At 50.2% G+C, this 12,498-nt stretch overlaps 3 protein-coding genes across 3 annotated transcripts; 1 reads left to right on the top strand and 2 right to left on the bottom strand.

Moving 5' to 3' along the window:
* Positions 1-1,151: 1,151 nt before the first annotated feature.
* Positions 1,152-2,608, top strand: NFIA_105690 (putative C2H2 finger domain protein; the record flags this gene model as incomplete). Its single annotated transcript, XM_001266977.1, has 3 exons — positions 1,152-1,560; positions 1,622-1,761; positions 1,823-2,608. 3 exons carry the CDS (start codon positions 1,152-1,154, stop codon positions 2,606-2,608), a joined length of 1,335 nt encoding a protein of 444 aa, XP_001266978.1.
* Positions 2,609-3,472: 864 nt separating this feature from the next.
* NFIA_105680 (RMD1 family protein) lies at positions 3,473-5,682 on the bottom strand (the record flags this gene model as incomplete). Its single annotated transcript, XM_001266976.1, has 4 exons — positions 3,473-3,696; positions 3,757-3,942; positions 4,012-5,554; positions 5,632-5,682. The coding sequence occupies 4 exons, from the start codon at positions 5,680-5,682 to the stop codon at positions 3,473-3,475; spliced, it is 2,004 nt and encodes a 667-aa protein (XP_001266977.1).
* Positions 5,683-7,043: 1,361 nt separating this feature from the next.
* On the bottom strand, positions 7,044-9,206 carry NFIA_105670 (uncharacterized protein; the record flags this gene model as incomplete). Its single annotated transcript, XM_001266975.1, has 1 exon — positions 7,044-9,206. One exon carries the CDS (start codon positions 9,204-9,206, stop codon positions 7,044-7,046), a length of 2,163 nt encoding a protein of 720 aa, XP_001266976.1.
* Between the last annotated feature and the right edge of the window lie 3,292 nt (positions 9,207-12,498).

The raw sequence follows: 12,498 nt of genomic DNA, 5'->3' as shown, positions 1-12,498 counted from the left end.
TCTTTGTCGCTGGTTGCTCGACTTGCTTTTCCTCTCGCGGAGTCTGCTTATCCCGTACGTTCTCCCCCTCCGTTGTTTCGCCGGGGCTCTACATGGTCCCCGCTCTCTCGTCTGCCTCGTTTGTGATATGAGACTCTTTGCTCAGCCGCTCGACTCGCTCTTGGAGCGCTTGAGATCGCTTGACGCATAGGAAGTCGTTCAGTTTGGATATAACGGTTGGAAGCTATGAACATTCCGCGGACATTGATTCCACTGTCTATACTTTGTGCAAATGCAGAGACTCAGTTCTTTGGAATGCTCAACAAACAGTGTTTTGCAACCGCTTATTTGCAGCTGTCTGGTGCTCTCGGAGTGCATATATTTACTATGAATTTCATGAAAGCTCAACCTGCTAACAGTACACCTCAGAGATTAGTGACTTCTCGCCTCGCAGTACGAACATACCCGGTATTCAGGTCCTCGCATCCCTCCTCGCTTGAGACGCGCTCGAAACCGAGTACAATCTGTCTGTCGCTGGAAAATCACTCGCATCCTCCTAATCTCTACCGATACCGATCCGAGTAGGCCGGGCGACACAGCGAGAAGCGTGCAGCATTCTGAAGTTTCATACAGATACACAAAGTTTGGAACCCCTGGTTTGTCTGGTCTGCGGGTGTTCGCGATTTCCTCGTATTTGCAGATCTCCGAGGGGGCTTGAATCAGTGTCTCAGTCTTCCCTGGATCCATTCAGTCAGGGCTCGCGATTTTCGTAAGGACGTTCAACATCGTGAGAATACCAGGCAGCTCAGGAGGACCGGTGAGTGCCCTCGAACCTCCTTTTTACTGCCACGTTCGAAATGCGTCAGCTATTTGCCCTTGTTCATCTAGCTGAATTCAGCGCAATCTTTTCCCGGTTCTCTGCCTTCACTTTACTGACGGAGATCTTGGTAAATCAGCGCGCAAACCGAGTTTGGAACGATTTTCAATCACAACATAACGGCAGCACGGAAGCCACTCACTACGTTTACTCTAGCTGGTCAACATATCCGCGCCTCTTCAGAGTCAGCAAAAGCCGTAGAGACAAATCTGCGGCTGCTCCTCGGGAAAGTTTAGAACAGGACATTTTCAAGTGTCCTTGACCGCCGTTTCTCAGCTCGTAGCTGGGTCGGGTCATGGACATCACAACTATTTTGAACAGAAAAGGGTCTACTGCCGCTATCGCAGCAGAAGCTCAATTTCAACAGCAGTTTGTGCACCACAACCTGGATCCTTCATCATCGCCCAAGATGAAGCCTGAGCCTGGAGTGTCGGAAGCTTCCGATCAACAAGTCTTGTCATATCCTTCGCACGCTCCGCTGAACCCTATGCCCAACATGGCCCAAGACATGCGGTATCCGCCTCATGGACAACCCAATAGTGGAATGCCAGTTCTGCAGAATCCTTACGTCCCTGGAGCTTATACCGGCAGTGCTCAAATTCCCAGTAGTGCAACGCCTCAAAGGGCCGACCCTCCGCCGAAGACCTTCCACTGCTCGACTTGTGGCAAGGGGTTCGCTCGGCGTAGTGACCTCGCTAGACATGGTAAGATTTCCATGGGAATACATGCGAGAAGTAAAACATCGAGCCACTGACCATATTCTAGAACGAATCCATACAGGGATAAGACCGCACGCTTGCGATTGGCCCGGCTGTGGGAAGCAATTCATTCAACGTTCGGCTTTGACTGTGCACTCTCGTGTTCATACTGGAGAGAAGCCCCATATGTGCGAGAGATGCGGCAAGGTATGCAGACATACTCTGTTCTGTAGCTGAAATCCATTTACTGACTCGAATATCTCGATAGCCTTTCAGCGATTCGTCTTCCTTGGCCAGACACCGCAGAATCCATTCTGGAAAACGGCCGTACAAGTGTCCATATGCGAACTGTCAGAAGACGTTCACTCGTCGCACTACCTTGACCCGTCATCAGAATCATCACACGGGAACCATTGAGGAGGCTGCTGCAGAGACGGAAGCCAACCTGAGACAGAACAAAGAGAGAGCAAGGGCACCTGGTGATGGGGTTTTCTCCGAGCACGCCTCTGTTCACTCGACGCCTTCCCCTGCGCACCATCCTGTGTCCATTCCGCCTCCCGGTGACCTACCACCTCTGAACATGCCTCGTTCTGCTGGCGACTACTACATGGGGAACGGATCTATCCCCCCCCACGTTCGGGGGGATTTCTCGCAGGCTAGCCCTCGCTCCTCGCCAACAGCCACGTCGCCGTCTCTCTCGAGCTTCAGCAGTGCGCCACACCAACGACCATCTATGACATCGCACCCCTCTGGATACGCTCCCCCTCAGCCGCTTGAGCCGCCTGCTAATAGTGATCACCGGCCCAACAGTGTTAGCGGGAGTCCGCACATGACGAGTCTGGGCTGGGCCTCTCCGTCTCACGGTAGCATTCCGTCTCCGGGGTCTGTGAATGATTTCAACTATCCTGAGCCAAGTGGTCCAGCTTATCCCAGCTCCATGCCTCCGCACATGTACTTTCCCAACTCGACCATTAGGCGGCCAACGAGCACTGAGCCTGAGAACTACGAACTGAAGCCGAGATTGGGGGACAACGGGTGGTCCACTCCCGTGTAATGCGAGAATTCCCGCATTTGACAGTAGTCATCTACCCGCATTTGGTTCGATCTTATCGAATCAATTCCTTGCTGCGCAACGACATGGCTCTTGCGCACGGAGTATCCGCTTTTCCTTTGTCACTTGTCCCCGTCCGGCTTTTCCCCCTTGTATTCCTAGCAGAAGCTAAATGGCGCTGCATTGTCTTTTTACCCATCTCCTTTTGTCTTCGTTTTGCTCATCTCCCTCATCATCATAATCATGCTCTTTTGCCCTTGCGGATGTTTCCTTTCTGTTCACGGTTACTTTGCATTGATAAGGCCTTGCATAAGCGCGCTGGGAGGAGTCCGGACTAGCTCTGATTTGCGTTCTCTATTCGTTTCTTTCTGCTTAATGTGTGACACGACCAGGATGAAGCATCAATAGAGAGCTGGGTGGCTCATGGCTAGGTAGGACGGGGTTCGGGAATTCGGGTATCTGTTTTCTATCTGTGTTGGCATCGGATTGGTGATTATCTTGCGTGCTTTCAATCCCCTTGCATCCCCCCTATATCTAATCTTGTCTGCATTGTTGATACATTATTCCCCCTATCGCTTGTCTTTTTAACCCCTCGAATTTCCTTTGTACCTTTTCCTTTGTCAAAGAATCAACGCAGGAACCTTGCCTTGTAAATGAGAATTACACAACTGTATGTATGATAGAAGCATATTAAATATTCGAAGGCTGCTGGATGGCTTTTGAGAAATGGAAATATACAAGCAATGATCCTGGGCCGCCTTAATAAATCATAGCAGTCAGTGCGGAGAAATCGGATATATGGATGTTGGCCACGGCGTCATGGAAAACCTGCATAATGCTGACTCAGGCAAATTGGAAACAAGACGACTAGGAATAACGCGTCCCAAGCCCAGTTGCATTCATGCCAAACGCACCCTGCGCAGGACACGAGCAGATAGCCGGATTCGAAGCGCGAGAGAAAAGCATGGCGCCAAAGGAAGTTGAAGAGGCGTTCTTTTCGCGAGCCGAGAGCAGACCAAAGCGGAGGAAGACCTCGGAGGTTGTAACGACGATGGAGATAAGGATGAGGACGATGATGATCCAGGTTTGATCTATTGCAGCCGATTAGTGAGAAAGTCAGTCAGATGGGTTAAACAGTGGGAAGGACACACGGGATGTTCTGTTATCGGCGATCGAGTCGGAGAGGATCTCCGCGAGGTCAAGGAATACTCGGCATCGTTCGTTGAGGACTTGGATCCGCGGTTTGATCTCGAGGTATTCGCGGACGGCGTTGTAGAGCGGGTAGAGGGTTGGTTCGCTCTCCCAGAAGAAGTTGGGTACGTCGAGCATGTTGGATGCTATTGCGGATTACGCTTGTTAGCTTGAGGAAAGGAGCTGGAGCCGAGGTACTATTGGGGTGGACTTACAGAGATTGACTTCTACGCGGCTTTTGAAAAGCTTGCCTAGGATACGGAAGACTTCTTCGCGCTTCATGCCCAGCTTGCCTGTCATGGCGAGTCTGCGCGGGACGTCCTTCGCCTCGGCCATTTGGCGCGCCATGACTTCTTCAAAGAAGCAGAGCTTGGTGCTTTGCGCGATGCCGTGGCTGATGGCTAGTTTGATCATGTGGTCGCCGCTGCGCAGGGTGATCATGTCGTTGAATACCCGAGGCCGTGAAATTTCGGTCGAGTATTCGAAGTGAAATTCTTCTGTTTCGAAGTCCTCTTCGTCCAAGGGCATGGTCGCCAGTTGTATGCGGGATCCTGTAGTAGAGGAGTTTGCAAACGCGAGATCGGCTAGCAGATCCTTTTCTTGTCTCTCTGTCAGGTTCCAGAAAACCACTACGCCGTAGCTGAAAACAAACATCTCTGCGACATCGTACGGTAGGCGTGCGGGCGCCGTTGAGGCAGGAGATCCTTCGGCTGGCCGACGACCAGGGACTGAGACTCTGCTGCTATCCCTCATCGTATCGCTTTCAGGATGATGTAAGTCCTCCTCGAACTTGTTGATCAACGTGCCATCGAGCACCAATGATTCGCTAACATCGTGCAATGAACTGTGTCTTTGATGGTGACCCCCGACAGAATGCTCCTCTGCGTCCATGACATAGTCATCATGATGGTCGCGAAGCTCGTTCCTCTCAATTTCCTCATCCAAAAGAGATTTGCCTCCGGGTTTCTTCACCATCGGACTGCTTCGCACCCGATAGCCCTCAAGACCAGGTAACAGCGGTAAATGGTACGCCGTATACAGACAATCATCGTACAGCTTAGTCCGTCCGCCATGCTTGTCCTTGACAAATGCCGCCAACGAACTCATCTTGTAAGCCTGCGCCGTGCAATAAGCAGTAACACGCGCCAACTTTTCTGCCCGACGGGCCTTGGGTAGCCGCTCTGCGTAGGTTTTGGCCTTTTCCGGGGCGACTTTGCGTCGACGCAGCAGCTCTTCTTCGGCCAGCAAAGGAGCAATGTCATTATCGACGCCAAAATCACCCCCAAGCCTCTTTTGTGTCAACAGTCTCTGTCGCAAAGAATCGGGATCCAGATTCCTCTCCTTGGCCAGTCTCTGCACGAACTCCTCGTCCACCTCGTCTTCTTCCTCCTCCTCATTCAGATCCCCCTCCACTCCCTCCGCTTCCGGTAAAAGGACGAGCTTCTCGCTGACTTTTGTCGTGCGCGGAGGTAAACGCGGTTGCGCCGCAAGTCGTCCCATCGTTGCTGCGGTGTTGGCCAGCCGACTTCCGCTTCCAATAGGACCAGAGCCACCTGCACTACTTCCCGCACCGATCAATCCGCCAGCTGCAGATGCTAGACGAGAGCGTGGCCGTGGTTGTGTCGTGGTCGGGGGTGGACCACGTTGTTGCATGGAGGGAACGTCGGAAGCGTACTGAAGGACATTATCGACGGTGATAAAGCGTGTACCGGGGGCACGACGAACAGGTTGAGGTTGTTGCTCGCGCGAGTCCGTGACCTATTACTCCGTGTAATCCCATAATTAGCATGCCATAGGATAGGAAGAACCTAATATGCGATAAAAGGAAAGCTCACCAGCACGTGGGGGCTCCTTTGGCCGGGCACTCGTCCACGGGCAGGAGACATGGTCAAAGCAATTTGCCGCTAATTTTCTGTAGCGATATCAACTTCAATGCCCAAACGCCTCACTCGATCGTGCGTGTTCCCCCAAATGAGAGTGCACTCGCAGGTCCAGGTAGTGCCTCAAGTTCTGGTCTCCGATTGCAACGAGTCTTCTCCGAGACTAATCGAAACTCGGGTAATCTTAAATCAACATATCCACAATCTCAGCAATCTCAGAGCGGGCAACCAATTTCCGACCATACTCTTCACTCATATAGCGACAAGGTTAAAGGCAATGAACCGAAACAATCACTCAATGTAGTTGATCCTCAAACTCCGACCTCAAAGCTTCACCTAACCTCGCCCACCGCCTATTGAACAAAACGGACCTAAGCCTTTTTCAGACTGGCTTGAACGAAGAATGACGTCGTCGAGCCCGTACCTTGGTGTACCTTACCAAAATTACTGTAATGAAACGCCGTAAATAATACCCAGCAATACAGCCAAATACCAATCCCGGACTTTCGGCCAGCCACGTGCGCTAAGGTGGAGCTAGGCCTAGTGCGGCTTAGTGGACTGGCTCTAGGTTGATCCGGGGTAATAGTAAGTTCCATGTTTCTCGTATTGGAATGGGACTTAGAGGCCGGGCTGGGCCAAAAAAGGCCGTGAAAGAGGTCATGTGAAGTAAGATGGTGTGGGACAATCTTTTCAATTGACAAAGCCATGAAAGGCTCAGTGATGAGCGCATTGATTTAAAAGTGGGAGAATACTATGAATCTGACGACAATGATGGAAAGGCTAGAGGGAGGGGTAACAATGGAAGGATTCCTGAATAACCCGTAATTGGCAGTCCCCGAACTGGGACGGATTAGATGCAGTAGTCTGAAGCCACAAAAAAGTCCAATTACTTCGGTGCATTTGGTGTTGAGTAGTCGAGCAAAAGAAGAGGGCAAGAACCACTAAGAGAATAGCATCAGAAAAATGGGCCCTTTTCACATCTGGAAATAACTTCATACTTCTATTTGATTCTAACAATAGTCATCGTATTGAAGGCCCGCGTCTTGCAGGATACTCCTTGCGTGACAACAATCCTCTTTTGTCTCAATTACATGCATATGCTTTTGCAGCACGATATGATAGGCCTCAGAAATGCAAATATACAAAAAGAACGAAAATGAAAAGAAGAGGCCTGGGAAAGGAAGTAGTATCACAAACGCCTTGAAGCATGGTCAAAAAAAGCTTACTTCACTATGCTTCCATATGCAATAAGCTGTCTGAAGATTATAGGCATGCAAAAAATGGCATATCTAGTGTCAGACACCTGTATCTGACTTGAGTAACAATGCTTAATCAATATGCAAAGGACATCGAATGGCTCCGGGCCTTTAGAGACCATCCCGGAGTCGTCCGTGCTCGTCCCAGATTTCCTTCTTCATCCGTTGTAGACGAATATGCTGTCGTTGTAATCGCTCCAACTCCGCCCGCGGTGGGTCTGGATGCGACGCCATGGAATCATGTAGCGCACGATACTTGGCGTAGTACTGCTTGAATTTCTGCGACTTCTCTCGTAATTGCTGGCGCAGTATCTCACGGCTGAGAGGCGGCGACGCGCTCCCAGTGCTGCCACTCGAAGTACTGACTGCCCGCCTCCGCTTGTGTTCTAGGTTGCCGGTTGTGCGGCCTGTCGTATTGGACTGAATTGCAGATGGTCGGTCTGTCTCTGCCTTGCGCTTCAAAGGATTCACAGACTCCGTTGTCTTGGTAGCTCCGTTGGTCTTGATCGCTCCAGTCGACTTTGTGACCTTGTTCGGTTTGGATAACTGCGTGATAAGAGGAGAGGACGAGGAACTAGAGGTATTGTTTTGACTCGAAGAACGACTGCGACTTTGGGAATCCGATGCATTTGCTGGGGGAGAGGATCCGAGAGGCGACGGTTTTTGAGGAGATCTCTGTTTCGGTGCCCGGTTGGACGGCGGCCTCTTCGCAGCGACGGACTTGATGGCATTCTGAGAGGTTGATTCGGCTTGGGAAGGCAGGGCCTCGGACTGATTCACCTTGGGCGTCGACGCATGGGAGGGATCTCCGACTTTGCTCGGCGCTGTCTGTTTGGGTTTAGGCTGGACCTTTGATTGCTCTGGCTTCGCCTTCTCTGGTGCTGGTGCTGGCACCGGTGCATCCGGCATGTCTGTGTCATCTTCGTCCGATTCCTGAACAAACTCTGCCGATTTGAATTTGCCGTCCGCCTTCGAGGCTGGTTTCCGCTCCGCCTTCTTGGTGACCCGTCCCGTCAGCGTGCTATTCGTGGAAGTCTTGCTCTTGGTAGGATTTGTTCGTTTGGTAGAAGAATCTTTGTCATTGGCCCGTTTCTTTGGAGCCGGCGCGCCAGATTTGGGAGCTGGCTTTGGAGTCGGGCCATTGGCACTGACCCTATCAGTCTCGTGACCGGTCGTATAGCCATCCTTTCCATTATCGTCAGATGTATGCACTTGAATTTTTGGAGTAAGAGCCTTTTTGATGGGCCCTGTCCGCAGGTCCAATCGCGACAAGCACTTGCCCTTGCCGCGTTCTTCTTTGGGGAGCAACATTTGCCAGAGTTTATCAGAGCGCGATATCCGCATCCGATCGAACGCCGATATGGCATTTTCGATAGCTTCTTGCCGCTCCTCCTGGGAAGGGTATGGAAAATTCCATACGTCCAGTTCTTTGTAAGTCTTGTCCCTAAGATCGAACTTTTCAGGGTCAATCCGGTTTTCGACGCCATACTTCCGAGCCAGAGCTGAGCAGTCTTCAAGGGACGATCGCGTTTGGCGTGCGAGAAATTTGGCAGAGACAGCCCGCACGGCGAGAAGATGAATGAAAGGTACTTTGAGGGCATCGAGGCGAATGCGGTCCTTGTTTTGGGAGGAGGGTGCGGATGTCGGAGTGAGCGGCGGTATCGGTGCTGGAGAGCGAGACACGCCAAGGGCTGGGCTCGAGGATAAGGAACGGTTGGCGGTATTCTTGAGGAGACGTTCTTTCTCTATTTCCACTTTGGTTGTCGGCTTTCGAGCCAGGATGGCAGCCTCTCTACCAGTGCTGGACCTGAGATCACCCGCTCGCAGAGCTTTGACTTCATCAATGCTCGTGATCATGTGTGTTTTCTTCGATTCCTTCCCTCTTTCGAAAGCATTCAGGCTCTGCTCAAGGTTCGCCAAAGCCTGATCAGTGGCGGCGGTGGCCTCTTTGGCCCGTTGAACCTCTAACCTGTGACTCAGAACGCCTGCGAAGTATAGGTTCTCTTTGTCGGTGGAGCTAGCGGCGTAGACCTCGGATCGGTGAATTTCGGGTGCGGAGTGAAATTGCTGCGTTTTGGAGCCGTAGTACAGGGTCGGGTGTTTGCCTAATCGAATTCGAGCTGTTTGATCTTTCCTTAAGCTCTGTATGAGTTCATCGAGAGTACTCTGAGCCAAATTCAGTCGCATGATCTGAGGCGGTTTGGCAGTGGAGTTGTCTCCGGGGTTGTCTCTTAGTAGAGACAACCCAGTTTCGGGAACGTCGAGAGCAGACATGAGGAATTGTCAGAAAGTAAATTGTTGTACGAAAGGCCGATACGTCCAAACTTCGGAAGCAGGAGAGGATTGTAGGATGAGTGGTTGCGAGATCCGGAACAGAGGCGGACGGCAGCGTGGAAGCTGCAGGTTAGCGGCCGAATGCAACAAAGGACGAGGTAGGACGATACGCCATAGATCAAAGCGACGATTGACAATGGAGAAGATAAAGGGGAATTTGCATGTCAGAGAACAAAGAGCAATCGAGAGTCACCAAAACCCATGGCAGAGGGAAGGGTTGATGGTGAAGTTGTAGTAGAGGAGAGAGCGGAGGAAGGAAGGGAAAGAGAGAGAGAGTGGAGGGAGGAGAGACCGATGAGATGGGACGATGCCAAATGAGCCAGGCTGAGCAACGAGTGTTTAGCTAGTTAATTATTAGGCGGACTTGAAGCGGAGGACAACAGCGACGAAGAGGAAAAGAGCGAGGAGAAACACAGTCAATGAGTGGGGAGAGCAAGCGGTATCACTCAGGGTACCCTTTCTGGGCCAAGTTCGAGCCCGGACGATAGCGTCAGGCCCGCTGAAGGTTGTTAACCCAATCATTCAGAGGAATAGGGTCCATAAAGCTAGGTAATTATCATACCTAATAAGCATGATACCTCGATTATTTTTAATTAGTAGAACAGTCTGACTTCTACCTACTATCTAGTGTATTTTTCTGTTTCTTTCTCCTGCTAAGTACGGAGAAAGTATTTCTGTTCAATTTCTCTTTAGCCACCGCAGCAATGGGCTTTACGTCGTCTGGAAACAAAGGTGTGGCAAGTCAGGGCCGGACAACAAAGTCATCATCACGAGCATTAGAGACAATGGCTCCCATTGGATGCCTGCGTTACTCAGATTTTCCTGGGCCGCATGATCCCAAGGTACAGAAGCAGGTGGCAGAGGGAGGTACATAACTCATACAAAACCTGTTGGAAAGATAATCAGAAGGGCAGACGCATGGGAACCGATAGTAGGTACTCGTGGTCTGACGATAGTAAAAGGGAAAAATGGGCACTGTAGCTAGTCATGATTGGTGTACTCTACACGACTCGTTCAGAGAGGGTTAAACGGATGGTAGGGCAGTTTGGTAGGTAGAATTGTTGGTCAGCCTGGTGGTTTACATTTAGATTGCTGTACTCCGTACAGAGGATAATCTGCGTAAGGTACATACGCCATGGTATGTAATGTTACCTCGGATTAACTTAGGTAAGGTACCTGGTTATCTGCTGTTCTGAGTAGTACCTAAATATTGATTGCCAATTATTATGGATACTTCGAACAGTTTCTGCTTTCATTTAGTGGTATATAGTTATCCCTTTCAATTCTTCATAGTGCCTATACTCCATTGACTTGAATCTCCTCTTTTCTTTGTGTTTCTATTTTGGTCCATTTTCTTTTGTCAGCGTCAAAGTGGCTTTGACGCCTTGAAACAATGCCTAAGGTAAAAGGTACGTTAATCTGTATTGGGTATGGATACGGAATACCATTCCAAACAGCGTAAAGCTGGGCTGAATATTTATGGATGACGGAACTGCTTGTCTGGACAACGCTACGGACGCTATCTTACGCCATGGCCATGCCCACTTATGGCCCCCACCACAACCAGGATCACTGGGTGACAAGAATGGATCCACCATCTACTCCAAATCCTCCAGTAACAATCATTTATGCATCCATCAATCCCTGATGGGTCATTCTGTTCGTCATCTTATACGATTCATATTGTTATAGACTGCGAAGGATCTGGTAATGAGTAATTGAGTAGAGAGGGTAGTCTACGCTCTTCACTCCAGTTCTTCCAGTCTCCTGGCAGGGGAGGGCAGGTTTCTGTATGCCGAGGAGAGAATACGAAGCGGAGTACGGATAGGTAGGTACAGTATGGCCATGGACCGGTGACAATTTGACTTCCATCAATCACTCTCGGTAAAGTAATACAGACGCAGTTCGAGAGGGGGAAAGCAGAGAAAGTTTATTAAATGAGGCAATATTACCTGAAGAATTGTTGCATGATTCTGCCTTTGTGCGTGTACCTTAAGGGTACTATGTGAGACAAAGATCATTATCGTATCAACTTAGCGATCCAAGGAGAAGTCATTCCAGGCTCTCTGGTCACTACGAGAAACCAGGAAATCCTCTCTTCCTCTGATTGATTTTGGAGATCGAGAAGTCAAGCAGTTACATCACTTTTGCTGCTGACAGTGAACTCCTGACCTCCGTGCGATTCCCGATTCTTCCTAGTTGAATACCAAAGGGTACCGCGATCAGCGTCAAAGGGCTGGTTCAGCTTGATGGTACGGAGTACTCCGTAGATCACCCGTCCAGACCAACGGCGAGTCTCGATCTTTGCTCTCTCACTCTCTCCCTGTTCCTCTTTCGCTCATCTGTATCACTTGAAACCACAGATTAATACTACTACCCGCGCGACATCACTTCCCCACAAGTCCAGGATAAGGTAATGGAATGCAAGGCAGCTCCGAGTATGTAGTTTGGTGAGCGTGCTTCGACAGCCACAAAAATGTACTTTTTGTTACCACTCAATTCTATGACTGCCAACAGAATATACGTAATTGGACCACAACGAAAATGCACATACACAAGGCAAGGTAGCGCGTATCAACCATATTGAAAATAATGATGATGTGCAATGATCCGATCCCCAATAGCCGGCCGGGATCTAACCGAAACAGACCAACCTGATGGTCGCTCTGCACTAGCGACTCCATTGGTTGGGAGGTGTTCCTTGACTTCCTGCTCGTCCTGCTTGTGATCACTACTGTCACAACCTTATGGTGGAACAACAACAGCTTCTGAGGGTGCAGACATTATGTACTAATGGATATTATTATCTACCGTACGAAGAAGGTACTTACGGTAGGTAGAAACGATCCACAATGGACGGGACCGCCTTGTTAATTCCATGAAGGGATGGGTGTATCTACCATCCTTACAATAAAGCGTTTGAGGCGCAACAACATTAGCTGCGGGTTGGATTTCTTGCTTGACACTGGTAACCAAATTTCCGCAGCTGCATTTCCGATACCACTAGGTTCAACCGTGGTGTTGGAATGACTGTGACAGCGGATCGGACACCCAGAAGGGGAAAGGCAGTGCTTACTACGCAGTACCTAGTACCTTGTAAGCTCACAGATGGTGGTCATGTAGTAGCAGAACACGCAGCTTGTTTCTAGTTACGATGATGGGAATTCAAAGCGCTGTAGGGCCAGTCTACCATAGGGCCCTCGGTCTATTTTTCGCGCCAGTCAAGGAGGTT

The sequence above is a fragment of the Aspergillus fischeri genome, genomic scaffold, assembly GCF_000149645.3.
Source record: "Aspergillus fischeri NRRL 181 1099437636245 genomic scaffold, whole genome shotgun sequence".
In the NCBI taxonomy this organism is placed as follows: domain Eukaryota; kingdom Fungi; phylum Ascomycota; class Eurotiomycetes; order Eurotiales; family Aspergillaceae; genus Aspergillus; species Aspergillus fischeri.
Note: the sequence above shows the minus strand (reverse complement) of the source record. Positions and strands in the feature narration are given on the sequence as shown.